The sequence below is a fragment of the Platalea leucorodia genome (genome assembly GCF_965183815.1).
Source record: "Platalea leucorodia genome assembly, chromosome: Z".
NCBI lineage: Eukaryota > Metazoa > Chordata > Aves > Pelecaniformes > Threskiornithidae > Platalea > Platalea leucorodia.
The window spans coordinates 24,393,640-24,419,428 of NC_138858.1; the positions used below are offsets into that span (position 1 = coordinate 24,393,640).

General features: G+C 39.0%; 2 protein-coding genes across 2 annotated transcripts in view; one reads left to right on the forward strand and one right to left on the reverse strand.

Annotated features, from left to right (window-relative positions):
• Positions 1 to 446: 446 nt before the first annotated feature.
• Positions 447 to 23,897, reverse strand: SGTB (small glutamine rich tetratricopeptide repeat co-chaperone beta). Its single transcript, XM_082335721.1, has 11 exons — positions 23,801 to 23,897; positions 22,399 to 22,525; positions 17,200 to 17,303; positions 16,359 to 16,428; positions 14,639 to 14,738; positions 10,960 to 11,064; positions 7,941 to 8,079; positions 7,762 to 7,824; positions 5,538 to 5,575; positions 5,207 to 5,290; positions 447 to 3,733 (listed from the first exon to the last, which is right to left on the reverse strand). Exons 2-11 carry the CDS (start codon positions 22,496 to 22,498, stop codon positions 3,622 to 3,624), a joined length of 915 nt encoding a protein of 304 aa, XP_082191847.1. The 5' UTR covers positions 22,499 to 22,525; positions 23,801 to 23,897; the 3' UTR covers positions 447 to 3,621.
• A 210-nt stretch (positions 23,898 to 24,107) lies between these two features.
• Positions 24,108 to 25,789, forward strand: part of NLN (neurolysin) — a 39,311-nt gene continuing 37,629 nt past the window's right edge. The window contains exon 1 of the mRNA XM_082336025.1: positions 24,108 to 24,197. Coding sequence (XP_082192151.1) covers positions 24,166 to 24,197 — 32 coding nt within the window. The 5' untranslated portion in view covers positions 24,108 to 24,165. The remainder of the gene's footprint in view (positions 24,198 to 25,789) is intronic.

A 25,789-nucleotide genomic window follows, 5' to 3' on the forward strand; every position in this document is an offset into this window, starting at 1 on the left:
TCTCTAGCTTTCTTTTGACAAAAGATGGAAATATTTTTGGCTGAAATACTTAAGGTCACCCAAAGGTAGCCATTTAATACAGAAAATGGTGACTGGCTTTCCTAGTTTAATACTGGTTAAACCAGTGTTAAAGATTCTACTTGGTGGCTTGTCATATTTCTCAGCTACCATATTGGCACATTGCAACCTTAGTTAGTTTTGACACTATTTTACTTAAGCCTTTCCTGCATATAAAACCTTTAAGTGTAGAATTCAATTTTAAAATATTGGATAAATTGAGGGAATGAGTCCATACAGGGGAAAAAAAAAAAAAACCTCTATCCGGCACATCTAATAAAATGCAGAGCAACCAAAATAAACATGTATTTTTAAAGAATGCAATTTACCTCTTACTCTAGATACATCAACAAACTAAAACAGTAAAACCACAACTATCCAGACAAAAAATGTAAATAACTTTATTTATAATCTATTTTCAAGTTAAACTGATGCAAGTTGAAGGAGATGTAACAATATGGTAATAAGAGGTAGGAGAAATACAGAAATGGTAGACAAGTTGCATTTTGCCAGTACAACTTTCTGTAGCCCTGAAACAGTGTATGAATCCAAAGCTGCAGACTTGGTTCTTTCTCAGTATGCATAAGTGATTTTACTTTGTACTTGTTACAAAACGAAAAGTGCAACTGAAACAATTTCTAAGCTGAATATTTCATTAGGTGTCTTTATGATCAGGCATAGTTAGAAGAATATACCTCCATGCAAGCAGGTTACAGGATTTTACAATTTGAGTGCAAAACATTTTCTTCTCTAACAATTATCACACTTATATGCTGACAGAACAGTAATGATATCAAACCAATTAGGTGTTAAATGCATATTTGCTCAGTGGAATGATAAACTGCAATTGACCTTAAATTAAAGCAGTATTTACAGGGATTGTGGTTTACCACTTTATCTAGCAGGATGAAAAACTTTAGTGCAAAATAAAGTGCAGTTATTACACAGGAAAAGATTCCTTCCTCACCCTGTGATTAAGACATATTGCATGAATCTGTGAAACAATCTAGCCTATTCAAGGCAAAATAGACTTCAGCATAAATGATCGCTCTGTTCCTGGTTTCAATGGAAAAGCATGTAATGACAGCTCCTGTTATTGGTTTCACTGGTTTTTATTTAGGCTATAAAGCCCTTTCTCTTAATACAGAAGAAACAAAGAATGTTTACAAGTCAAGTATTGTGCCAGTTGTAGCACATTCCTAAAGGGTTAGCTAATGCCGTCAATGTTTTAATAAATACTCTGGTCACATATTAGCTGTACTGGAGTGAAACCTAAACATCACAATATCGTAGTACGTGAAATGAGAGTTACCACTCTATAAAGAGGATTTCAAGGGTAGTTTTCAGATAACTAACCGATGCTTCATTCCATTTAACCTTGGGGATAGTTCTCCCATAAATCCAGTATGCTATAGGGCATAGTTGTACTTGACAGTACAACTTCTACTCCCCTTATCAAAGTTAGTAAAACTCACTTCAAGCAGCTGAAAACATGAAAGAGAACTAAGAGGAACTGTGAAGTTGAATGGGCGATATGCTAGGAGCAATGCTTCTCTCCTGCCACAACACACTACTCCAAGCAATGCTTGTACAGTAGTTGTAGCCCATGTACCACCTCCATCCATCTTGTAAATGGTATCCTGTCCTATTAAATGTAACTGAACTTAAGTAGCAGTTTTCTTGAATGGATTAAATTCAGGATCTGAACTACCTCTGAAAAAAAGACCCTGTTAGGGATTTTCTTCTTTGTCATCAGATGTTCAGTCAGAAGCTGTTACTTGGAAATGTATTTAATGTAAAGCTTAAGTACCTCTACAGCCTCAAAAAGGCAGCTGCAGCAACTTTAGAGAACTTTAAAAAGCATTTTAATGCTGTATATAGGCAAGCTCTATTGAATAAAGTATGAAATGTCTTAAAGTTGTTTAAGTTGCTCTATTAAGCTTTACTGCTTTCTTCAACAGATGGTAATATGGATTTTGTATTTTTGTGTTTTTTCCAGTTCTTTTCATTTCTCCTTGGATCCAGCTGCATTCCCCCCCATTTTAGTAGGGGAAGACTTATGCAATAGATGCACAACTAGCATTTGTTGGAGTCAAGTACATGACTTAGCCCCAAATTTTGCATTTGTTTCTACTTGAAGTGCTCTTTTTTGATGACAAGATGAATCACATGTAATGTCTGTGGTCCAGGAGTTCCTGTATATTTCTCCATTTGGGAGTCTACTGTTACTCCTCCACGTACCTTCCCCAGTCTAACTGGCCAGCAGAGATCACTTTGTCTTAGGAATCAAAGCAGGCTTCTCAAATTAGTTTTGATATAAAAAGAAGAAAGTGTGACTGTTGAGAACCTCCCTGGAGTAAAAACAAGTGTACCTTGTACCAGAAAGCAGTGTGAACAGTAAGCAGAATGAAAAAAGCTGACATAATAAAAATACAGAAATGCAGTGGTCTCTGAAAGAGTAAGATTAACATAGCAAGAAAAGCCAGGGTAGGAACAGAAATACTGTAGAGTGGAAAAATCTTTAACTTGGCCATATAACCATGACTTAAGATACATATGTGTAATGAAACTTTAAAAAAAAAATCCTCAATTGTTTAAGCCAGTGACTTACCACACAAGAATAGAAAGAGAATCCTTCTTTCTAAGGCAATTATTTTTTGATAAAGTTTCAGTACTAGTTATTTGTACAGTCACAGGATCAGTTTTAGCTTATTACAGTTAAGAATTTTAAGCTTATGTTAAATACTGCATACATACAGAATGTAATACAGTTTGCCATGCCTAGGAAAATAGTGCCATAATGCTGACCTCCAGGGCTACCATCATGATTTGAGGGTATACATGGCAGTAGAAAAGCCTAGAACTTCTTAATACTCTTTCCTTTCCCAAGCTAAGTTCCATTTTGGTTTCTGTCTGTTATCCTACTCAGTATTAGTGTCTTCTTTCTCTACAGTTTGTGGTACTCCTTCATATGCAATCATCTCCTTCCCTCCTGCCCAATGAAGTTGAAAAATATTTCATGTTACTAATGACAGCGCCTCCACAGGCTTAAAGAAACAAACTTTTCAAGCATTAGTTTTAAGTACACTCTATACTCCAACACTCATTTATGCTCATTATAAAAGGGTACATCAGATGGGCCTGGTGTTTCAATATTTGACCGGAATACAGCCATAATGATCTTCACCGTAAGAATAACATGCCTTTTACACCAGGATTTTAGAATTAAGCTGTTGTATACAAGATCAGCCCACTACAGAACTCCTCTCCACTCAGTAGCCCTGGAGATCAATCTAATGCACATACTGAAAATTACTTGTACTTAGGGATTTCAATAAACCACCTATTTAGTGTATTAATTTTCAGAGGAGTAACTATACATAAACGATATGTTCCAAGTTATGTGCAATAGATCTGTTTAACAGATTTATTCTTGTTTGCAAACACGCACGAAGAATTTTCTGTCTTCTATTCAAGCAGAAGAGTTACAATGGTGCTTTTGCTACTAACTATGGTATGCATTTTGGGGTTATATACCATTCCAATTCACCTGCTTCCTTTAAGTCAGGAGTGCTCTTCAGTGCTGCCACTGAAAGATCTGCTGCGGACATGATTTCTCAGTTGCTCTATGAGCTCTGGATTCTGCTGCTGTATCTGTTGTGCAAACTGCTGCCCCCTGTGTTGAACAGCGTTAAGTAAAATCAACAAGTGAAAAAAACTGACAAGCAGCATTCCTAAGAAAATAGGATATCCCAATACAACTGAAAGGTGCATTATATGAAAGTTAAGACTAAAGGTAACTTGCTGCATAGTCTTAATGAAGATAGTTGTAGTATTATGACTTTATCTAGTTAAATTGTCTCCAAACAGGATTGTCATCAGATCTTCATTTTCATTCTTTAGGACTATTCCTTCTAGCTGATAACATGGAGGAAAATGTATTACCTTACTTGGTAAAAACTAAAATTTAGCAACAAATCTGCTGCAGTGATTCATTCCCTTCTTCTCTGAGAGGATCCATTCTAGTTGTTTAAGATAACTACTCTTATAGTCAAAGTGTAACCTTATATTAGTTTTTCCAGAAATACAGTGTACAACTGCCAACTTGTACTTGTGAGCAAGACGTTGTTAGCAGAAAGCAAGCATACAGTTACACCTTTGTCTCATATGACTGAAGTAATGACAGATCCATCTCTATAGCAGTTGTAGTTAAGAGTTAAATTAGTAGGTGAGATTAATTCCATGTAAAGGATAAGCATAATACAGGTTTACTAGAAAAAGCAAGTAGGTAAAACATACTACTTCGTGAATAGCCTGGCATCGCTTCTCTGTAACTTCTGCGTTTTGCCCGAGTAGCAAATTGTCAAGGCTCCTTTAAACCACAGTGCAGGCTGAAGGAAAGCCGCCGTTTTCATAGATCTAGGTGGGTACATGGTTTTTGTGAAAACAGACCGTGATTTTGTGGGGGTGCATTCCTGTCTGTGATGTGAATTATAAATTACTTTTGCCCTGAAGGGGCAAAACTTAAAAATAGTTTGAAACAGGCTAGAATGCTGAAATAAAGTAAAATTTTATGCCCTCTAAGAGGTCTTGCCATATAAGCAAATGGCATGTTTTTGTGCAGACTCTTCCAGATGGATTATCATTATTATACTATAAAAGACTTGGGTCCTGGTTTTTGTAAAAGCTGCTCCTCATGATACCGAGTTCCCTGAAGCCTTCCTAGTCTAAATGGAGGGATGCCAGAGAAGAACTTGTTGCAACCTGTGCTGAGTAAATCTGTAGCTTTTCTAACTAGTGTCTGGGATAGCATGTAGTAAATTTATAAACACAATTTGAAAGCACATGTAGGAGTACTTAAAGGTTTAAAGGAGCATTTTTAGTAAGTGGCATTTAGAAAGTAAACAGTGTATGAGAACCAGAAAGTGAAACTGAGCATCCAATTCAGTCATTCCAATTGATAGAAATTTACAAAGCAAACAAACAAGGTAGTGGAAAATAAGTCTTCACATTCGCAGTTTTAATAATAATCAACCATACAATGGGGACAGGCCACAGTATAATTGGCTTGACACTATCCCTTTTAAGTAGATGTTGCACAATGATGCTTCTACAAATGTAACAATTAAACTATGCAATTCTTACTTACGCATGGATCAGGCTGGACAAATCTGACAGGCCACCAACACCTGCAGCAGGGCCACCAATGGCATTTGACATCATCCCTGACATCCTGGAACAGTTAGCACAGTGTTGGCATTGGGGTATGCAGGGAACTTTACAGTAAGCAATAAACCATAGTTCTTTTTTTGAATTGCTGGGAGGAAATAAGCTGCAAGAGGAAGAAACTGCAGTAGTTTTATTTACAGTAAGCAAAAATAAAATTACATTTTCAGGAATACAGTACTATCCACCTTTTCTCTTATTAATCCAAACCCCTAAAGACGTTTGTTTTAAAGGTACTCCATTATAATACTTACAATTGTTGAACTTGAGGATTCTGCATTAAGCTTGCTGCCTAGAATAGACAATATATAGCTGAAATAACACATTTACTAGTTGGGTATCACTGAGGAAAATGCGGGGAAAAAAACCAAACCAAAAACCCCACATGCTGTGTTCTATGTTTTGTTACAAAACTAAGCTAAGTTTATGTGCTCAGAGGTGTATGGTCCGCAGCAAAAAGAATCATTACAGGAACGTATTTCAAGGATATGAAGCTGAGATAATTTGTTGCATGTTAGATAAAAATAATGGTTACAGATTCAGACATGAAAAATATGAGAACATTAAACATAAAAACCCAGTACCAGAAAACTAAAAAAAAAAAAAAAAAAATTAACTTAAGACTTCCAAGGACAAAGGTTTTCTATTGGGCTTTTGGGAGAAAGGTCTGTATTTTGTTGATTCCCAGCCTGGATAAATCAGTTTTGCAACTACTGTTACTACTGGGTATAAACTGTTAAGATTACGGCCACAAAATATTGCAGAGTAAACCAGACCGTGGACTTACTTTGTAGCATGGTTTTGTGGTAACATATATCTTCTGTGCTATTTGCATACGTTCTTACTTTGTAGTAAGCATGAGGTTATTTAATTTCTCATTCATAAGAGACCTCAAAAATATATTGTGTTTACCATAATGTAAGGATGTGTATGGACAGATAGTATAGAATAAACCAGGTGACGTTTTAAAGTTAGTAACATTATTCCTACAGAAGTCAGTGTCTGTATGAATACACGACCAACAGGCACAACGCAGTATCTGCTTATTTACTCTCTTAAAGGTACTACAAAAACCAGATATATACCATATTCATTTTATTGATCAATATATCTCCATCTATGTATCTCAAAAGTAAATCACCTGTTTTCTTTAGTCTACAGTTGGATATAAATTGCCGAATTCAGGTCAATTCTATGGGTAATACAGGTTTGTTGTTTTTTTGTTTGTTTGTTTTTGGGGGTTTTTTTGTTTTTTTTTTTTTTTTTCTTTCTTCCATCAGTAACAAGTCTGATCTAGGTTAGGGGCCCGAAACACAGGCTAGAAGTAACTTTCTCAAGGTCAGACAGTGAGTCAGTTTTTTTCCTTCAAAACAAAACAAAAAACTACACCAGATGTAGAAAATAATTCATTCATTTCTGGCTGAATGCCCTGTGTTCTATCCACTTGACCAGGCATCTTCTGGAAATGATGCAAAAAATCCTTTCCCCATAGTTAGCTCCATATATAAGAGTACATCTTTGATTCCAAACAGATGCAGTCTGTCTGTGTAAGTCATGTGGCCAATGAAGTGGTACACAGAATTCCAGCGCTATTTAATCACTCCTGCCATCGGAGAACTTTTTCCCTTCTTCCTTGCCTACTGTCTCTATTATTTGGACCATAGTATCAGACCAGATGCAATGATCGCTCTGGCATGCAGTGCACTTCCACACAGAAGAACTGGTTGAAATGTCGTGTCCTAATGAAGCTACCCAAGGGGCAGAAAAGCTTTAACTGAGTTCTCAAAGGAAATAAGTATTTTTTATATTTTTTTTTCCTCCAAATTCCATTCTTCAAAGTTAATTAATACCATTTAGCTAAGAAAGCCATGCATGGAGAAAAACTACTGAGGGACAAAACCACAATTTGGATGTGGTTTTTACACTTTTACAGTTGGAAGTAAAGGAATGCACTATACCTTATTTATATTCATTGTTTGCACACCTCAAAGTTTTGCACACTTAAGGATGTCAGGGATAATTTGAAAGAGGAAGAACAGAAAGGTCTCTTGGGTTGTTCTCCCCAGGCAGAGTTACTTTAGTCTTGGGTAGGCTGCATCTGAATCAACTGCTATGCGCTTAAGAGGTGATTTATTTGTATTAATTTTTAACTGCTATGTGGAGAATAGAAAAGAAATTTTCACCATGCTGTTGACAAGTGTTTTACTATCACGCCATCTATCAAAACAGCATAGCTCATCTATTCATGTTGTTGTTCATAAGTAAGACAGAATCTATTGGAAATAAGACAGGCATTACAGGACATTCATGCTTCACTTCTTGTTTTGAGTGTAAAATGACTTAGAAAAGTTTAAATTCAGTATAATGAAACCATTACCATTATAATAAGCATTAAAATTGTTTGTGTTATTAAACAAGAGTTGTTCATAAAACTTCAGTTTTAAAAACAGTATAACGTAGAGCTTGAAATACACTCACCATACTAATGAAGGCAGGATTGTTTATCAAGCTTGCCATGTCAAAACTCAGTCCAGTTCCAGTCTAGAAACAAATTGCAATTGAAGGTAAGTTTACCTACAAAGCCCCAGTTAAAACTATAGATACAGTTAAAATAAAATAGATACAGTTGAAAATAAATAGATACAGAGCTAACTTACAGGACTGGACATGTCTCTTAGTTTCTGTTCTGCTATTTTCAAATTTGACTTGTAAGAATCATTCTCTGGATCAAGATCCAGTGCTTTCTGGTAACTGGTAACTGCTTCTTCATATTTATTCACTGAGGTCAGAGCCAACCTAATGTGAAATAAAGAAATCCTGGGTAGAACATAAATGACCATCAAAAGATAATGATACATTTTCTGTTCTAAGTAAAACAGTATCTGACAACTAATTTTTATCTTGAGTACTAAGTGACAGCAAGTTTTGCTATTGTGCTACTACTGCTTAGTGTAAGCACTTGTTTTTGCAGAAGAGAACAACTCATCTTGCATTGTCTGTTCCATATCTATGCATGTTTCATTAAAAACTCCTTGCATCATCAAGTGATTTAGTCTATATTTGAGAGCACAAGCTGGATCCAGCATCCGTGACTTTTTGCATAAGCTCAGGAATTCCTCTAAGTGTTTCCTCCAGTCCTTTTGATCCAAGAGATCATTCAGAAGGGTACATGGGTAAGTAGGGCGAAGATACCATTAACATGAGTTCTGCAGCTTCAAGAAACCAAATACTGGAACCACAAGTTTCAGCATAATAGATTTTTGTCTTAGGATCACTGCAAGGTTCTCCTTTCAGATCTTCTACTTCAACAGCTTGACAAATGGGTTATACAGGATAGTAGTGACATCTGTAAGATGCTGTAAAAAACCCTTGTATTAGGGAAGTCTGCTTAATGTTTCGAAAAAGATTCTTCTCCAGCAGCTCAGGAGAGCACAGGACACATCTACTACTTTTGAAACACTATTTGTTTTCAAATTCAATTAGCTACTACATGTAAAACATCATCTGTCTTTGAGCTATTCCAGAAGTTCATCTGGTTGCAGTTTCAATTCTATCTTCTGTTGTATTTTCGATTTATACTGACCACAAAACTAAACTGATCTTTTCCACATTTTGTGAAAGATCTGTGTAACCCATATTCAGCTATTTAGTACTCCAGTCCCCCTTTGGTGTGTGCTGAGCTACACAGACTGGGTTGATAAGCCTGTGCTAATGCCCACTAACAGACCTTAGTCTTTCATCTCAGGCAAGAGAGCTCAGTGTTAGATACATCAGTCACAGTCATTACTCTCAGTGATGATGAACTCAGTAACAGTATGAAACTCCAGGAGTTTCCAGTAATGCTTCTGGAGGAACCCACAAAATACTAATGTTTTCTCTCTTTACATAGTTACTCCCATAAAAAATATTCTCCCTTTTGGCCCATTAACTTGCCAAAATAGTTTCTGACTAGACAAGAAATGCAATCTGGTGTTTCTGTGATGCAATCGTGTCTTTTTACAGAGGAAGTATGTAAAATTGTGCTTCAAGGAGCACGATACAAGTCAGAACAGCGGGCGACAGTTTCTTTGCTCACAATTCCTACCCAGACAAGTGCTCTTGCAGGGTCATGCTGGAAGTATCACTTTAACTGTCTACATGACTCCCATCTCTGCATATTTCTGTGGCACTCCTGCATCTTTCCATGACATAAAAAGAGTTTCTGTTAAATCCTGAGAAAAAATGATATGCCTGCATAATGCAGTCAGAAAACACGGCTTTCTCATAAGGACTTTTTGTTGAGAAGGTGGTTTCTGCATTTGTCTTTTTCAGTTATTACTAAAAAAGCACTGTTCCCTCATTCAGCCTATGCCAAATGTATTATTATATCCATCTGCTGAGTTAAGTAATGGCTTGTAGCTCAGAATATATCCTGTATCAAAACAACCAGACAATCAAAAAAAGAGAAGCTTGATTGCCCGAGAATGATCCCAGTTACATCGTGTATCAAAAGGCACACTGGTCTTACACCCAAAACTCTAAAATAACCTCCAATTTCCTGTTAAATCAGCCTGTAGCTTCCCTCCATCTCACTGAAATCGGGAGATCTTGGGTTGTGCGACATGAAGAAATGATTTAAAGAAAGCTAAGTAGGACAAAACCAATTCAACAGTCCCTAAAATTTCAAAGTAAATTAAGCATCTCAGAAGCCAGTCAGGGTACGATTGTATTAGTAAAATAAACTGTATCATCAAAAGCTTTCAAGTGATAGAATTCCATTATCTTTGATCTTAAATAAATGCCCCCTGGCATGGTTTTGTCCCAGGCCAACATTATCCCAGACAATTTTGGGCCATGGTTCAGAATTTAACACAGGCCAACACAATTTAGCAATGGGCAGTTTGGATGTGGCCACTCCATACTGCAAGCTAGATATTAATAACATGGACATGAGCCATTTTGGGCCAGCTGACCCAGCGAACAATCCCAAGCATTTTTAAATTTACTTACATAGATATCACCTCAAAAGCCTTATGCTGCATTCAGCCCACACCCACAATATGTTTGAATATTGAAAATGCAAAGCTACATATCTTGGAAGAATGGTTCTTCACTCAAGTAGATATCCCATTCAGAACATTCCTGACTTTTTTTTTTTCAGATAGCACTTAATCAGACCCACCACCTAAAGAGGCTATACTGTTAATCTCAGAAATGACTCAGAAAAACTACCAAAAGGACATAGCTTAGTCTTGCTAAAATATCTGCTTCCAAAGAACTATTGAACAGAAAAATTAAGCCTCTACTCCTACTAGTACGAAGCCCCAATACTTCTAGGATTCTGTTCTCTAAGAGCATCATTAACAGATTCACTGTTCCAACTGCAGAATTTTGATTACTCATAACTAGGTAGGAGGTAGAAAAAACAGATCATGACTTTCAGAAGCAAATTTGCAAAGTTGATAAACTGAAAGAAAAAACAATGCAAGCTGATGAAATCTGCTATGAAAATGCCGAGATCAACCACATATATAAAACTTAAAGCTCACAGCCTGACAGGGTCACATTCAGAAAATTGCTACACTTTCAGAACAAGAATGTCAGCTAAGTAAAATAACCTAGTTCCACTTACCATAGAAAATCTATAGTGATTTACACTTGAGTCTTCAGTGCTTACTCAGATTTGTATTAGCTTACCCCATTCTCCCATATGCTTTGCTGTACTTTGGATCTATTGCTATGGCTCTCTCACAATCCTTTATTGCTTCACTGTATTTGTTGAGCTTACTTTGAGCAGCAGCCCTAAGAGAAAGACAGGAGGGAAGGGAAAGAGCTTTGTCAAAAAAACAATACGAGAAAAAAAAACCCCAAGCTTAGATATTCACATGTCCATGACTAACTTTAGACTTGTTTAATCTTACTGACTTTTCATTCACTATTTAGGCAATGCCTCAGCTTTCCTCAATTAAGCAGGACAAGCAAATGTTCTGAATTAAGTATATGCTTAAGTGCATTGCAAGACTAGGGCTTTAGAGAACATACACTCACCTTTGTGGATGCAAAGGATAAGTAATTCTAAGGAACTGTGTTAGATTCAGCATATGACTGTGCACAAAATACATCATAAAACCTATTACACGAAGTGAAACTCTGAAGTAGTAGTTTACATAAAATCATTGTTTAAGCAGAAGTATTTTATGCAATTGGTGTTTTCCAGCAAGAAGTATAGTTTTACTGCCGTTCAAAGGAATGCTGTGATTTTTCACTGCTCTATTTTTTAGCAGGCAACTCATGCTTGCAGCTAAGTCGGGATAACATTTCTCAAGAATCTCTGAATTACTAAATTACAACTGCATCTCTAACAGAAATACTAAATGTTGTGGACACTTATACACTAAGATTAAAGACTTGCCCAAATTAAAAAGGACATTGGAACAGATTAATAATCAAAACTTCCCCAGTTTGAAAAGTCTCAAAACACTCTAATTTGTTCTTCCTTGATTAAAAAACTATAGTAGAAATGACAATATTTCCATTGTATAAAGTATTCTTCTTTTTTAGGGATGCTAGATGCTACAATCATCACTATATTCAATCCTTTCTCCTATGATAACCTCCAAACTGCATGTTTTTTCTGACTTTGAGTAAAATCTCTTCTGAATGGGACTACTTATATGTTTTAAATATTTAGGCCGCTTAACAGTTGTCCAACTCCACAGATGCCAGTGAAGATATATGGATAAAAGCTGGGGACAATGCTTGGTCTCTTGTGTTTGAACAGAAAATGTTTTTTCCATCTTTACAAAAAGTTTATATGGCCAGCTGAAACTTCAAGGGTATCTCAGCTCTCTCTTTTTCTCACTACTGTGAGTAAAAAGCAATACTGTTGAAGGCAATACCTCTCCACTGCTCCCAAACTAGCTTAAAGATAAGAATAAGGCCTATATTTATTCAAATACCACACGACCCACAAAACTCCAAGCCTGTCTTCTTTTAAGTAACTTCATACAATACTCTGCTTGCTGACTTCAAGATTCATTTTGGTCCTCACGAGTGTGATATGTGATGATGTAACACACAAAGTGAAGTATTCCTACTCTTGCCAATTGCAGATTTGGTGCTTAAGCCCATTCTACTGAGAAAACTTTCAGCAATTTTGGGAGGCTTTTGAATCTGGTCTTGTATTGCCATTTTATACCTAAAATCACTTATGTGATCAGTTTTCTCAAGGAAAATAGATGATTTACACTTTGAACTGCTGTCTTAGAGATATAAAATATTAGTAAACTGCGCATTTCCTTTCTCTTCATGCTTGCGACAGAACACTGAATCTTTCACTTGTATTTATCACAAACTAAACTCTGGAGTAATGGAAGCACAGCTCCAAAAATAGAAAAATCCACTGGGCACAGTGCCGCAAGACCAGACTGACAGCACTTAAGTTAATATATGCTTCTGGTAACGGAAGCACTGAAGAATGTAGAGCAGAGTGGCTCTAGAGGCAGGCCAGTTCCAGTAGGGCTTATAGACTATACTGCCTTTGCTCTCTTGCTGGTCTTCTGGGCAGTATGGGAAAGCATACTTCTGCTGCTGGGTTAGCATGCACTTCCAGACTTCATCTGCTCCCGTGTCACTACATCTTCACTATAGTGAAGAAGAGATTATACAATGAAATTACAACAGCCTTGTTATTTTTCAACAGGTCATGCATAAAAATGCTGAGTATTTATACAATCCTTGAAATCTCAAAAATGGTATTCCCGCATTGATATTTCTTCCAGGAAAAGCCAATACTAGGGGAGATAGTGAAGGCAGCTGAGTCACTAGAACACCAGAAAAAAAGGCTCTTACTACTCTCAACAGACTGGGAATCGCAGCCTACGTTATGATTTAATATAGACAACCTAACTCACAAAAACCTGATTGCAAGTGTTACAAGTAATTTTAAAGCGCATATTACACCTTTAACTGATACAGATATGCTGAATGAGCTCAATTTTGCTTTAAAGCTGTTACAACTTAACATGATAAATTCCAGGTCACCATAAATCACGTCCAGCATGGCTAATTCCCTCAGGTATTGGATACCTCTCTCCATAGTGGTCGATTTGCCTGGGCAATATATAACATCATCCTTGAAGGGATATCTTTCCTTCATACCTGACAGGAGTCATCTCCATAGGCTGAGGGCTTGTGCCCCTTTTCCAATCACTTTGTCAATACCCCCTTCCCTAGAAATGGATCCCAGCTGCTTGGCTTCCTTACTCTCTAATTCCAGGCTACTGGCCCCGTTATCCCAGCATCGGAGCAGCCAGGTGACGATGTGCTCACCTGGAGAACGGCTGAAATCTTTTCATATATCTCACAGCTCACTCAAGGATACAGATTGGGTTATTTCTGTCTCGTTTATGACTTCTTTCTCTTCCTCTTGATGGCCCTGCTTTTTCATCATCCCTTTCTAAACAAGCTAACTTTTGCTTCCAAGACTACTTCTTGTGTATGGAGGCAACTGATACTGGCACAGGTTGGTTCCCTGGTTCAGCTGCAGTGCCTGTCACTGGGGTTGGAGTAGCCACGGTGCCTGTCGTTTTGTCGTCAGATGCAGAGACCTTCTCTTCCCCTTGAGGGTACTAAATAGTGTTGAACAGGGCTCGGTAGGCATGGGCCAGACCCCAGCACATTGCAGTGATTTGTATGTCTCTGGAGTTGCCAGGGTGACAACATACTTTTTCCAAATACTGTACTAGTTTTTCAGGATTCTGCACTTTTTCAGGGGTGAAGTTCCAAAACACTGGAGGTGCCCACCATCCTAAGCATTTGCCCATGCTGTCCCGCACACCCTGCCACTCATAACTATCCAGCCTTGGGGCAGATCTCCGGATGATAGTCTTAAATTCCTTAATAACCTTAGACAAAACCAAAACAATATTCCCAAGAAATACCCATAGAAGTATCTTAACTATCCAAGGATGTTCAAGATTGTGAAAAGTTGTTTTAATGAAGGAGGAAACATCATAGAAGAAGGTAGCGAACGTGCCATTTAGCGAAGGTGCCGATTGCTACCACAACACTGCACTGGCGGCAATATCACACAAACCAAGACCCCTTGATGCCTATCCATGAGCTGGCAACCTAATTCACAAAAACCTGATCGCAAGTGTTACAAGTAATTTTAAAGCCCATATTACACCTTTAACTGATACAGATATGCTGAATGAGCCGAGTTTCACTTTAGAGCTTTTACAAATTTAACATGATAAATTTCTGAATGGTGAGGTTTTCTAGCCTCATGTTGTTTTGACCTACTTCATAGTTTATCTTTAAAATAATGTTAGTGAAGTTCAGGAATGAAAAGTGAGTATTCTTTAGTTTTTACCTGTTGCAGTAATAGACTGCATTGTTTGGATCCAGTTCTATAGCCCTTGTGTAACAATCCACTGCAGCACCGTAATTTTCTTCTTTCATATGATTATTACCTGAAATAAATTGTAAAAAGCTCTTAAGTAGTTAGAAGATAGACTGCTATGTATGAAAGAAATAGAGCAGCCACGTTATAGCATCTATATGAGGTAGTTATGACTGCACTTTTTTGAGATACATTCTTTTAAATAGAATTGGCATGGAATAATGCAAATAAAAATATCTACTATGTCTGTAAAGTTTATTATGTACATTGTAGTCCATCACATAAACCTCTGCCTTCTCGTCTTGCTTTTTCACACTTTCCAGCTAGTTTCTGCTGTTAAGCAAAGATCACTTTGTTGAGAAGTGTAATCGTAATTGCAGTTCCACTCTAATATAGATTCATCAGTCTTAACTGTCTTTGCATAATCCAATAAGCTATATGTTAATTCCTTTTTGGTCTCATTTCCTCACATGTCCCAACAACTTGCTTGTAACTATCCATATAACACGGAAAATCAAACAAAAGCAAAACTAAGCACATAAGCCCCACTTTTGTGATGCCATGTAATTCATTCATTAAGATAATAAAAAGTACATATAGCACAGGCAATCTAAAATGATTCAGAGGTAACATTTCTCACCAACAAAGCTCAGAACTTCTACTCTATAATGAATTTTCATATTTCATATTTTTAAGTCCAGTGAAAAAAATGAAAAATATAACTTTTCTACAGAAAGAAAATTCTGGAGTAATGTCTTTCAAAACAAAAGATATCTTACGCATTCTTTCCTCCCCAACACAGGGCACTCCTGGTAGTTTCTTTCTTTCCTGATGACAGAGTAGTAGAGAGAAAAGTCCTAGTTCAGAGTGCCTAAGCTTAAGGTTGTCCTGGTCCTGCAACTACAGATCTTTGGCCTGCTAGATCCTACAGGAGCTGTGGTTTCTCAGCAATGTCAAGAAATTGTCAGGAAAATTACAGACGTCTGACTTCCTTGTATTCTGGCAAAATATTTCTACCCTCTCCCAAAATAAGCAAAAGAAGGCATAGGTCAACAGGTTACTACAGGTGTAGATTCCTTCTTGGGTAGCATTAGTAAAGACTTCTATGGTACAGCTGCTTTTCCTCACATAACAGCAATAACACCTATCGAAGAGAAAATAAACAACTGGCTTTTCTGCAATTTTTATAGAGCGCACAAATCATTTCACATATGTGAAATACTAACCCTAGTAAGTTCACAAGAATTCTTCCATCAGCTTCAGCTGGGTCAGCTTTTTACCAATGTTTTAATATTCAGCTAGCACATAATCCTTGACATCGCATAACCTTTTCAATATAAAGTTGAAACTTGTATAGCAATTCCATGGACAAACAGAGCAATCTATAATAAACTGAACAGTAAGTGTTCATTCTTTAAAGCTTCTACTACTCAGAACGTTGCCTAGGGCTCCACATGTTATCCCTTAGTTTTCAGGCAACCACCTGAGCAGGGGAGAGAATAGACTATTTTCTTAAACCCCAGATGGAGCAAATCACTTGGCCCTCTTACAACACAGCAATCACCAGAGAATACAAGCTTAAGTTTTTGTGTGGGCTGTGTGTTGCCCAGCTGCTATACTATCACTATCCATGATAACCCAAAAATCGTAATAAAAGCATAAGATATTTATTCCTATGTTTATTACAAACCTTCATCCTTCAGTTGGTCAGCCTTTTCAACATCCTCTGGTAAAGAATCTGAGAGAGGCAGCATGTCATTCTGTATGTAAACAAATCAAGATTTTTTTCATTAAAATATAAGCCCTGATTTTATTAAAAATGTCTTTTATGCTGGGAAGCATTGTATCAACAAGCAACCAGATTTTCTGTAGTGCACAGGAAGTATGAAAGAACTAAACATCACTAAACCATCCTTAGAAGAGAAAGATAGCTTGCTTTCTACTGCTAAAAAAACCCTTATGGCTCACCACACATTTTAAGGAAGCCAAGGGGAAGAGGGCTGATATGTCTCTACAGTCCTGGTTTTCTTACTTCTGACTCTCCTATTTGCCATCCTGGTGGTTCCTGTACTGGGTATCCCAGATAACACGTATTATTAGTACACATTTTTGAAGCTCCCATTTTAAGGTTAGTGTTCATGGAGATGTTTTTAAAACCGAACAACTAAATTATTTCCAGAAGGGAGTGAGAAGCATCAGCAAACTACGAATGACCTCAAGCACTTCACAGACATTTATCTCTGGGAACTGCAAAATGCTTAACTGAAGGATAAAATCCTTCAAGTGAGAATGAGACATCCACTGTTTAGTAATTTTCTACATGGAATTGTCCTTGTCTAGCTGAAATTAATTCCTCCCACTGCCCCAAAAGATTCTCATTCTGCTAGCTTTTATGGAAATTTCACTTTTTTCATGTTTTCCTTAAGTTTCCACATAATTTTGACCTATATAGCACTTTAAGGTTGTGTATACAATATGAAATCTTAGCACATATTGGCAGAGTAATTCTAGAATCTAAATGAAATTCATACCTTGTGAAAAGAATTTGTGAACATTTCTATCAAATGCTGTGGAGGTGCAAGATGAGTATCTTCCAAGTTAATCTTAAACACAGTCTCCAGACACTGAATTGCAACTTACAAGAAAAAAAAAAAAAAAGATAAGACAGAAGTTTCTCAATAGAAGTGTAATTTCATTAACTTATTTATAAAGCTGTGATTCACTTCCTTATTCAGCTAGTAAAAGCAGGTCTTTGGAACATATCATAAAAAAAGAGGCTACTTGATCCCCACAGAACTGACTTGCTGAAAAATAGTATCAGCTATACAGAATCCATACATAGTTCAGCCATTATTCTTAAACCAATTTAAAAACTTTTCTTTCAATTCTTTCAATCATTTAATGTCTTTTTTTTTTAAACATAAAAATATGAGGATTTAACAAAAGCACCACACTTCATAATACAACTATACACATACTGCTATATATTTGTGTGGCATAATAGTTGGAAGAAAATAGCTCATCTTTACTGTAAAGAATAAATGCAAGATACTTATTGCTCTTTTTTTGGAAAAAAATATATTCATTTGAAGACACTGTTTATTAATAAAATGCTTCATTAATCACAAGTCTTTATCCTATAAAAACGATATCTGCAGTATCCTTTCACACGTTGTGTAAAGATAATGGCCCTCCCAAACCTGTAATAAAGCAAATATACTCACAATTAGAATTCTTAAAAAAAGTAGAGAAAATACCTAGCTGAAGTTTTAAACATGCTCACATATTTTTAGGCAAAAGAAGATCAATAGCAAATACTATATACAATTCTGTGTATATATGTATTTATTCTATTAATTATAGTAGCTCAAATTATATAATTATTTTCCCTATCATCTTGAGAATCTAGTAGAATGTTTTTATTAAGGTATGTCATCTAAATGTTTTAGACTGAAAACTGAGGAAGAACAAAGAAGAGTCTTTTTAAAGCCTGGTTTGAACAAAAAAAATTACTTTTTTAACTGGAACTATAGATAACCAGGAGTAGCTGAATTCAAATTAAGTATCAGTAAAAACTGCATCTTAGCATTTAAATGGAATTTCAGTCCAACTTTAATATAATAAATATAACTTGAATTCTTATTTGCATTATAATGAACCTGAACACTGACCCAAAATTAAAAAAGCAAAATTAATGGAAGTTAACAACAGTAAGGCCAGTTTGAAGAGCCTATTTTCTACATTACAGCTGGGAGAAAGGCGTGAAAAAGTAGACTTGTAAAATACATAGTAAAACAAATAGTAAAACCTGGAAGATGTAATTTTTTTAAAATTCTGATAATGTATAATAGAAATTACTCAGAAAAAGACAAGTATGATACAAAATTAATGCTGATAACATGTAACAGTTGAATACATTGCTAAATATGCATACTACTTGCTCCTATAACCTATGAATGCTAAAAATGTATCAATTTGCCAGGTTCTAAATTACCCAGTAAGAGTGATGAAGGATTTGGGTTAAACTCCTTTGTCTCCTGCTATGTAGAAAAACTTACAAATTAAGCACTGATTATGCTGAATTTTGAATTATACATTAATAGTACTTATTATCAGGCCTATCACAAAATCAGTGGAATTACAGATCTCATTTTTCCTTATATGACTTAATAGGAAGCCACTTGCCATAGTATACTTACCAATTTTCCCCTCAAACTTATTTTCACCTAAAGGCATTCCCTTTCTTGAATGCCTCACCTCATTTGTAGTTCTGAATAAATTTAAAATACAATCCCCTCCTTTATCTTTCTCAAGGCATTAAGTCTGTGACACCAACTCTCTATCATACAGGAGATTTTTGCAACGTGCAGCAGTGGAAATTATGCTTAAACAAAATAATCCTGAGTATAGTATTATTACTAGTAAGCATTTCCATGAAATAATCAGTTGTTACAGTGAACTCCCACATTTCTCTAACTGAAAAAATGGAATTCATAATGCTTATAATCCATCTATCACAGGTATAACAAAATTAGGAGCTCTTATGAGATGCATCCATAGGTTAGAGTAATAACCACTGGTTAACATGCAAGCCAACAATAGAAACCTGTGTAAAAATAAACATAGCCAAACCAGAAACTTTTCCGAATGAGAAAATGTGTTAAGTTGTGATAAGATCGATAACTATCCTGTTTTAACGTGACATAAAAACCTGACCCCAGTAAAGTCAAAGGAGTGAAGACTTGGTTTTGTCTGGAAAGTATCCCAAGAGACTAGACTGCCAGCATCTCACTATCCCATTATCAAATTGAGGCACTGTCACCTGCCGCAAGCTCGATATCATCAGTAAGTTGGGAAAGACTTGCTGTACCACGTGAGCTATTAATCTAAGATTCTTCCTGTGTCTGATTTCACAGTTATCTGTTCTATTATCTCTATCATCACACACACTTTCAGAGGCCTAGGCAGTTTCTGAAGCTTGTGCTGACCAACTTGCAAACCAATATAGATACCCATCTCCCTGCTGAACAGCTGGGGCTCACACAAACACCTACTACCTGACAACAGGAGCACCTGGGCTATGCTGGAGCCCAGCTTGGCATCTCCAGGGCCACATAGCTCCAGGATTTTCTGCTGGCCAAGCACAGGCTGCAAGCAACATCAAGGCATCACAGCAGACATGTAAGCTGTTGATCACTGAATAATGAATATTAACTGGGCTGATGAGGCCCCTTTAGTACTCTGTATCATCTTGCTTCATCTTACACATAACCTTCCCCATCTCAAGTATTACACGAATCCCTCACCTTAAGAGGTGCATTGCACTGTTTTGGAAACACTGCCTTAGAGAAATTCACTGTGGTACATTGATCTTAGAAGTAAGAAAAAAAAAAAAAAAAATCACAGCCTTGTGCATGTTGTAGAGTTTCTCCTTTAATCCCACAAAAACAGGTGCTATAGACAAGAAAAAAAAATAGACACTGTAAACAGGAAAGAGAAATAACTGCCATTTAAACACACTGTCTAAAATATAACTTGGAAGAGTGAAGTTTCTAGTTCATACAACAGACTTGAGCATTAACCACCAGAGATCTGTTATCACTGCTCTAGATCCTAGGTTGTAGGGGAGTATATTTCTCCAGTCTACCTTTCGATTACTTTGCTTTCTCAAAACAGGGCATTTTTAATCATCATTCAAGTACAAAATTCTTAAGAGGACATTTACACTATCATTGACATTGCTATATAATTCAAACATGTTGAATGCACGTTATCAATATAAATGTAATTTGAATACATGCTAATACATGCTTCTATTCTGATAAACTCTCAATTTCATTTGTAATGTTCTAGCTCTTTTTGTTGCTTTGTGGGGAATGGGAACTGTTTAAATTACTTCCTGGCACAGACACTTAATCATACAGTGTTTTATCTTTTCATAGACACCAAATAGGTACACAAGGTACCAATGAAAAGCATCAGTCAAATTTTTTCATCCCTTATGTCTCCACCTAACATTGAACACTTCAATGGGTGGGACTTGGGCTATTGCTACTCTACATGCACTAAAGGTATTTTGCGTAACTAAAATGAGTCAATTATTCAGCATGCTTGCCTCCTACCCTCTAACACATAGCATATGGTACCATGCTTTTGGCAGGGTACAGCTCTAAAATTAGGATTTCATATCTGTATTAAAATGGTAAATTTTACATCAGCATTTAAGCACAACTGAGGTTTTGTAATATTTTTTGTTCAGAAAACAGAATCTTAAAATTTATTCCTTCATAAAGACATTGGCTAAAACTGCTCTGAGACATGTCCTCAGGTAAATTTTCAGTCATAACCCAATGTTTATCAGTTTTATTATAAAAACAAAAGGAATACTCTTCATCTCTCATTGTGTGATTTCCAAAAACATTGCTTGCTTTCATCAGCTGAACATCACCATAACCTGATACAGGTTAAATTCATAGGTGACTACCACTTTTCAAACGTACAAAATGCTCCAGATTCTGATGTAAAACCAAATCTTTTGGCTTTTATTCTTTTGGAAGTATCCTTTGAATACCATGATACAAATGTTTCTTTCTTGCTTACATTAGTGAACAACTACACTGTAAAATCAATAGAGACTGGAAGGAAGCACACTCCAGGTTTATCTTTTTAAGTTTATGCCTCCCAGAAGCAGGACTTGCTTTGCACTTTAGGCAAGTCTACTCTCCACACTTCAAGTTCAGGTAACTCAGTGATCAACTGCCTGTATGCTGTTTATTGTGTTGCTGGTCCTAGACTTCCCCCTCTTACCTCCAAATTCCTCCTCTGGTTGAGTGATACAACCAAAGACTGCTCGAAACAGTGCAAAGGTCTTTTAAATAGATGCTATGAAAGCTCATTGCAGAATTAAGACTTTTTGTTCTTCTCTTGCTTAGTTCCACACTGTGATACCATCTGCCATGAAGTCTCCACAGGTTAGGGAAAAGGAATAAGAGTGGTATGAAGGAGAAAGACAGATACTATGAAGTTACAAAGACTTAATGAACGCCTGTCAACAGAGGAATACACACAGAAGTCCCTTTCTGTAACTATGTCTACAGATAGATGGACTTGGATGTATAATAGAAACTATACCATACTGAAAATATTCACTACTGTACGCTCTTTGGAATCACTATTCAAGTCAAATAAATGCAAAGCATTTATTTTATTTTCTGTATTCTTAGGATGTCTTAGCCTTCCCTCATAAGTTACATGGAATTCTTGCAAGTATGAAACAAGAGTTCTTCTCATATACCAAAATCCATATACGGTAATTGTTTTACTTCCTCCATGGCCAGCACAGCTACTATGAGACACAAAATGCAGAAAGAAACCAAACACAAAAGTAAAGATAAAAAAATCAACAGGCAAAAATTTGTGGGACACATACACAAATCATTACCATATTCTGCATTATAGCACTGCTTAACTTGATGTGATTCAAAGTAGCTGTTGCTCAAAATTAATGTAGTACACATTTTGTAACTTTAGAACATTTTTAAAATGAGAGATGTTTTAAAATTAACAATCTCAGACACATTAAGATCATGATCTTATTCACAGATAATATTTGGTGGCAGTGTCAGTTAGGTCACTCCAGTTACTTTCTATGATAATATACATCAAGCAATCTAACACATGGGTAGGTATTTTTTATATATATATTATATATAAACACCGTTATCACTTACCTTCCAAGCTTTCTTGTTCATCTGGAGTGAAAGTATCCATCTGACTTTGCTCTCTCAAGAAATGGATGACTGCATAAACCAAGCGTTTAACTGATGACATTTTGAAATTGATGGGTTTCTCCTATGTCTTAAAAACAACAGGATCTCTTATTTCAGAAAAACTAATTCCTAGAGTATTCCATCCTCCAGCTGACCTCAGTAAGAAGTATGTACACACAATATACAAAAACTTGTCCTTCACCAGAAAGCCCAATAAAGTGATGCCTTGAAACAAGTGGTTAAATTTTATGGATTAGGGAGAACTCCTACGTCTAACTACCAGCAAAACAGCACAGATGTCCTCAGATTCATTCCTGCGGGAGAGTTCACGAGGCCAAAGTAATTTAGCAACTTATTTATATTTTTTTTTTTATAGCTTGGATTTTCCTTCTAAGACAGATGCACTTGGAAGCAGGAGCACAGGCTGAAGTCAAGATCAATTAAAAAGCCACTTTGATAAATATAACGCTACAAAGAAACACTCTTTAACGAAAGGTATTCTATTCTCTGACGTTGTGCTGCTGAACGGTTTATATTCACTTTGGACAAAAAACTGGAACACTGTGACCTCAGCGCACACTTGTGATAGTGACACTACGGGCTCAGTCTGATTTGCATTCAGCATCAGCTGGGAGTTACATAACTTTGAGGAAAATTTTAGTTACAACTTTCCAAGTTATTTTCCCTTAAGCCACTTCGATTTAAAAGGCCACAACCTTACCCAGTCGCCAGGGGAGGCAGGTCAAAAAGGATCCTTAAAGGAACGGCAAGACCAGGGCCAACCCTTGCTAAATTACTTTCTCTCTGCAAGCCCCGAGCAAACCGACGAGCAGCCAAACCCACCCCGAGCAACGGCCGCCGCGGGGACGGGGGCAAGGCGGCTCCTCGCCCGGGGGCGGCCGCCGGGGGCGCACAGCGGCGGCGCCCGCCGCATTCGGGCTCCCCGCGCGGAGGGGCCGAGGAAGCGGCCGCCCCACCGGGCGGGCCGCGCGGGGTCCCGCCGCCGGGGGCGCGCCCCCACCGGCACGGCCGGGGGCCGCCATCCCCGCGCCCCCGCAGCCCCCCCGCCCACCTCCCCGTCCCGCGGCAGGCCCGGAGCCGCTCGCTCAGGCCCGGAGGACAGCTCTGCCCCGCACAAGCGGGGCGCCCCGCCGCCCGCGGGCGTCCCCCCGGCACCGGAGGGGAGGGTGGCCGCGCCGCCCGGCCCCTCCCGCCGCCTCGGGCCCACCGACCGCCCGGACGGGGCCCGATCCGCCCCACCACGCCCGAGCGCCGGGGACGAGGGGCTCCGGGAAGGCGGCCCCCGCGGAGCCGTGCCCGCCACGGAGCCGTGCTCGCCACGGAGCCAGGGCCTGGCCCTTACCGTGCCGGACGCGGCGAGACCCGCGGCAAACGCCGTCCCCGTCCCTGTCAGCGCCGCCGGGCGGGAGAGACAAGGGGCGCGAGGGCGGGCGGGCGCGCGCGCGCCGCCGCGGCGGGAGGAGGAGGAAGAAAGCGGAGGGGGGAGGCGCGTGCGGCGGCTGCGCGCCCTCGCGGCGGGCGGGCGCGCGCTCGCTCGGTAGCGGCGAGAAGGGCGCGAGGAGAGGGCGGCGACGGAAGCGGATGCGCGGGCCGGCGGCGCGGGGCTGAGGGCTGTGCCCGCGGCCGGCGGGCGGGCGCGAAGCCGGCCCTTCCTCCTCCTCCTCCTCCTCCGCAGCCGCCACCGCCTCCCCCCGCGCCACCCTCCCCATGCTCGCCCTGTGCGCGGGCGCGGCTCGCAGGTAGGCGCGGAGGGGAAGGTGGGGCCGCGGGCCCCGGCGGCGGGGCGCCTCACGGCCAGCCGCGGCGGGCGCTCTCCGGCGTGGGGGCCGCCGGAGCGGAAGCCGTGAGAGCCCCGAGCCGCCCGCGGCTGACGCGCAGCTCCGCGTTCCTCGGGCAGCCGGAGCCGGGCTGCAGCCGGAGCCGGGCTGCAGCCGGGCGTCCTGGCGGGGCCCGGGTGACCCCCGAGCGGCCGGGCCGAGGCGGGGAGCTGCCGGGCGGCTTTGAGGAGAGAAACGGCGGCGGGGCGGGGCGGGCAGCGGGCTGCAGGTGTGCGGGGCGCGCTCCGAGGGGCCGGGCGAACAATAGGGCAGGACACTTGAGGGCCTGCGGGGTGTGTCGCCTCGGCCCCCGGCGTGCTGCCCGCAGTCCGCCTTCCCTGAAGTAACCTCCGTTGTGTGCAGCTTGCAGGTGGGCAGGGCGGGCGGGCGAGCGCTCCGAGGTGTCGTCCTTGCACCGCGTGTCAGGCGTACGGCGGAGAAGCGGGCAGAGAGACAATAGAGCGAGGGCCGAGGCTGCAGCAGTGGGGCTCTTAAGCAAGGTGTATGCGAAGCCACACGGGGCGATGTGTTCTTAATAGCTTTATAAAAAGGTGTGTCACTATTTCGCTTTATATGAGGGGTGAGACGGGTACAAACACATTATCGAAGGGTTTTAAAATAAGGGATTAACTCTTTTCTCTGTAATGAATACTAGCTCTGAATGGACCCAGACAACCAGTGGCTTGTAGGCAGTTCGAGATGGACCAGACAAGTGAGCATCATTGGAGAAATTGAGAGGGCAGAAGAATATAAGCAAAGGACCAGATTTAATAGGGAATGTGGAAATAGTAGGAGGGCCACAATGTAAATACGTTGTGGTAATGAGAATGGAGCTGAATTTGAGTGTAAAATGAAGAAGATGGTTACCTCTGGTGGACTTTTGAGAAATGACAGTTGTGTGCTTACTGCATAAAACATACCATTTTTGTCCTATTGTTCAGGTGGAATTAGGATGGAGGGGTACTAGCAGTTAGAAAATAAGGTCCAGAATCTGTTCCTTTCATAAAGCTCCCGCTGTTTTAAATTAATTGACCAATTTACTGTTGAGTAAAGTGCACAACTATTTTCTTTTCCAAATATACATTTACATTCTTTTTGTATAGTCATTTTCACTGTTCTCTGTATTTTGTGTTGACTGTCCTTGTTTGTTCTACAGATTTTTCCAACAAAAAGAAGGAAAGGAAAGAAAGAAAAAGAAGGATGGAAGTTTTTTTCTTTAGAAAAAAAATTTAAAAGTCTATCTTTGTTTGCAATTTGCAGTTGGAAACTAAAGATACCTCCTTCTTAAGTAATAATAAAGTATTGGGTATTGATTTAAATTTTTTTTTTCATCACTTGTTGTAAGTACAGAGGGGAATGATCACTGCATTTTGTTAATTGTGATTTTTTTTTCCCCCCAGTCATCATTTCAGTGTGCCCAAATAATTGTTTCACAAAAGAGAGTGATCTTGAATGCCTAATAGTGACCTCTAACTCAAAAGTGAAGTCAATCAATTGGTCACAGAAATGTTGCA

Bases quoted from the DNA above. Each gene is read 5' to 3' on its own strand.
- SGTB (XM_082335721.1), bottom strand. From the start codon at position 22,498: ATGTCATCAGTTAAACGCTTGGTTTATGCAGTCATCCATTTCTTGAGA. The intron at 14,739-16,358 runs GTTTGTAATAAA...AATTTATTTCAG, and splicing joins TGACCAACTGAAGGATGAAG to GTAATAATCATATGAAAGAA. The intron at 7,825-7,940 runs GTAAGTTAGCTC...ATTTGTTTCTAG, and splicing joins TAAGAGACATGTCCAGTCCT to ACTGGAACTGGACTGAGTTT.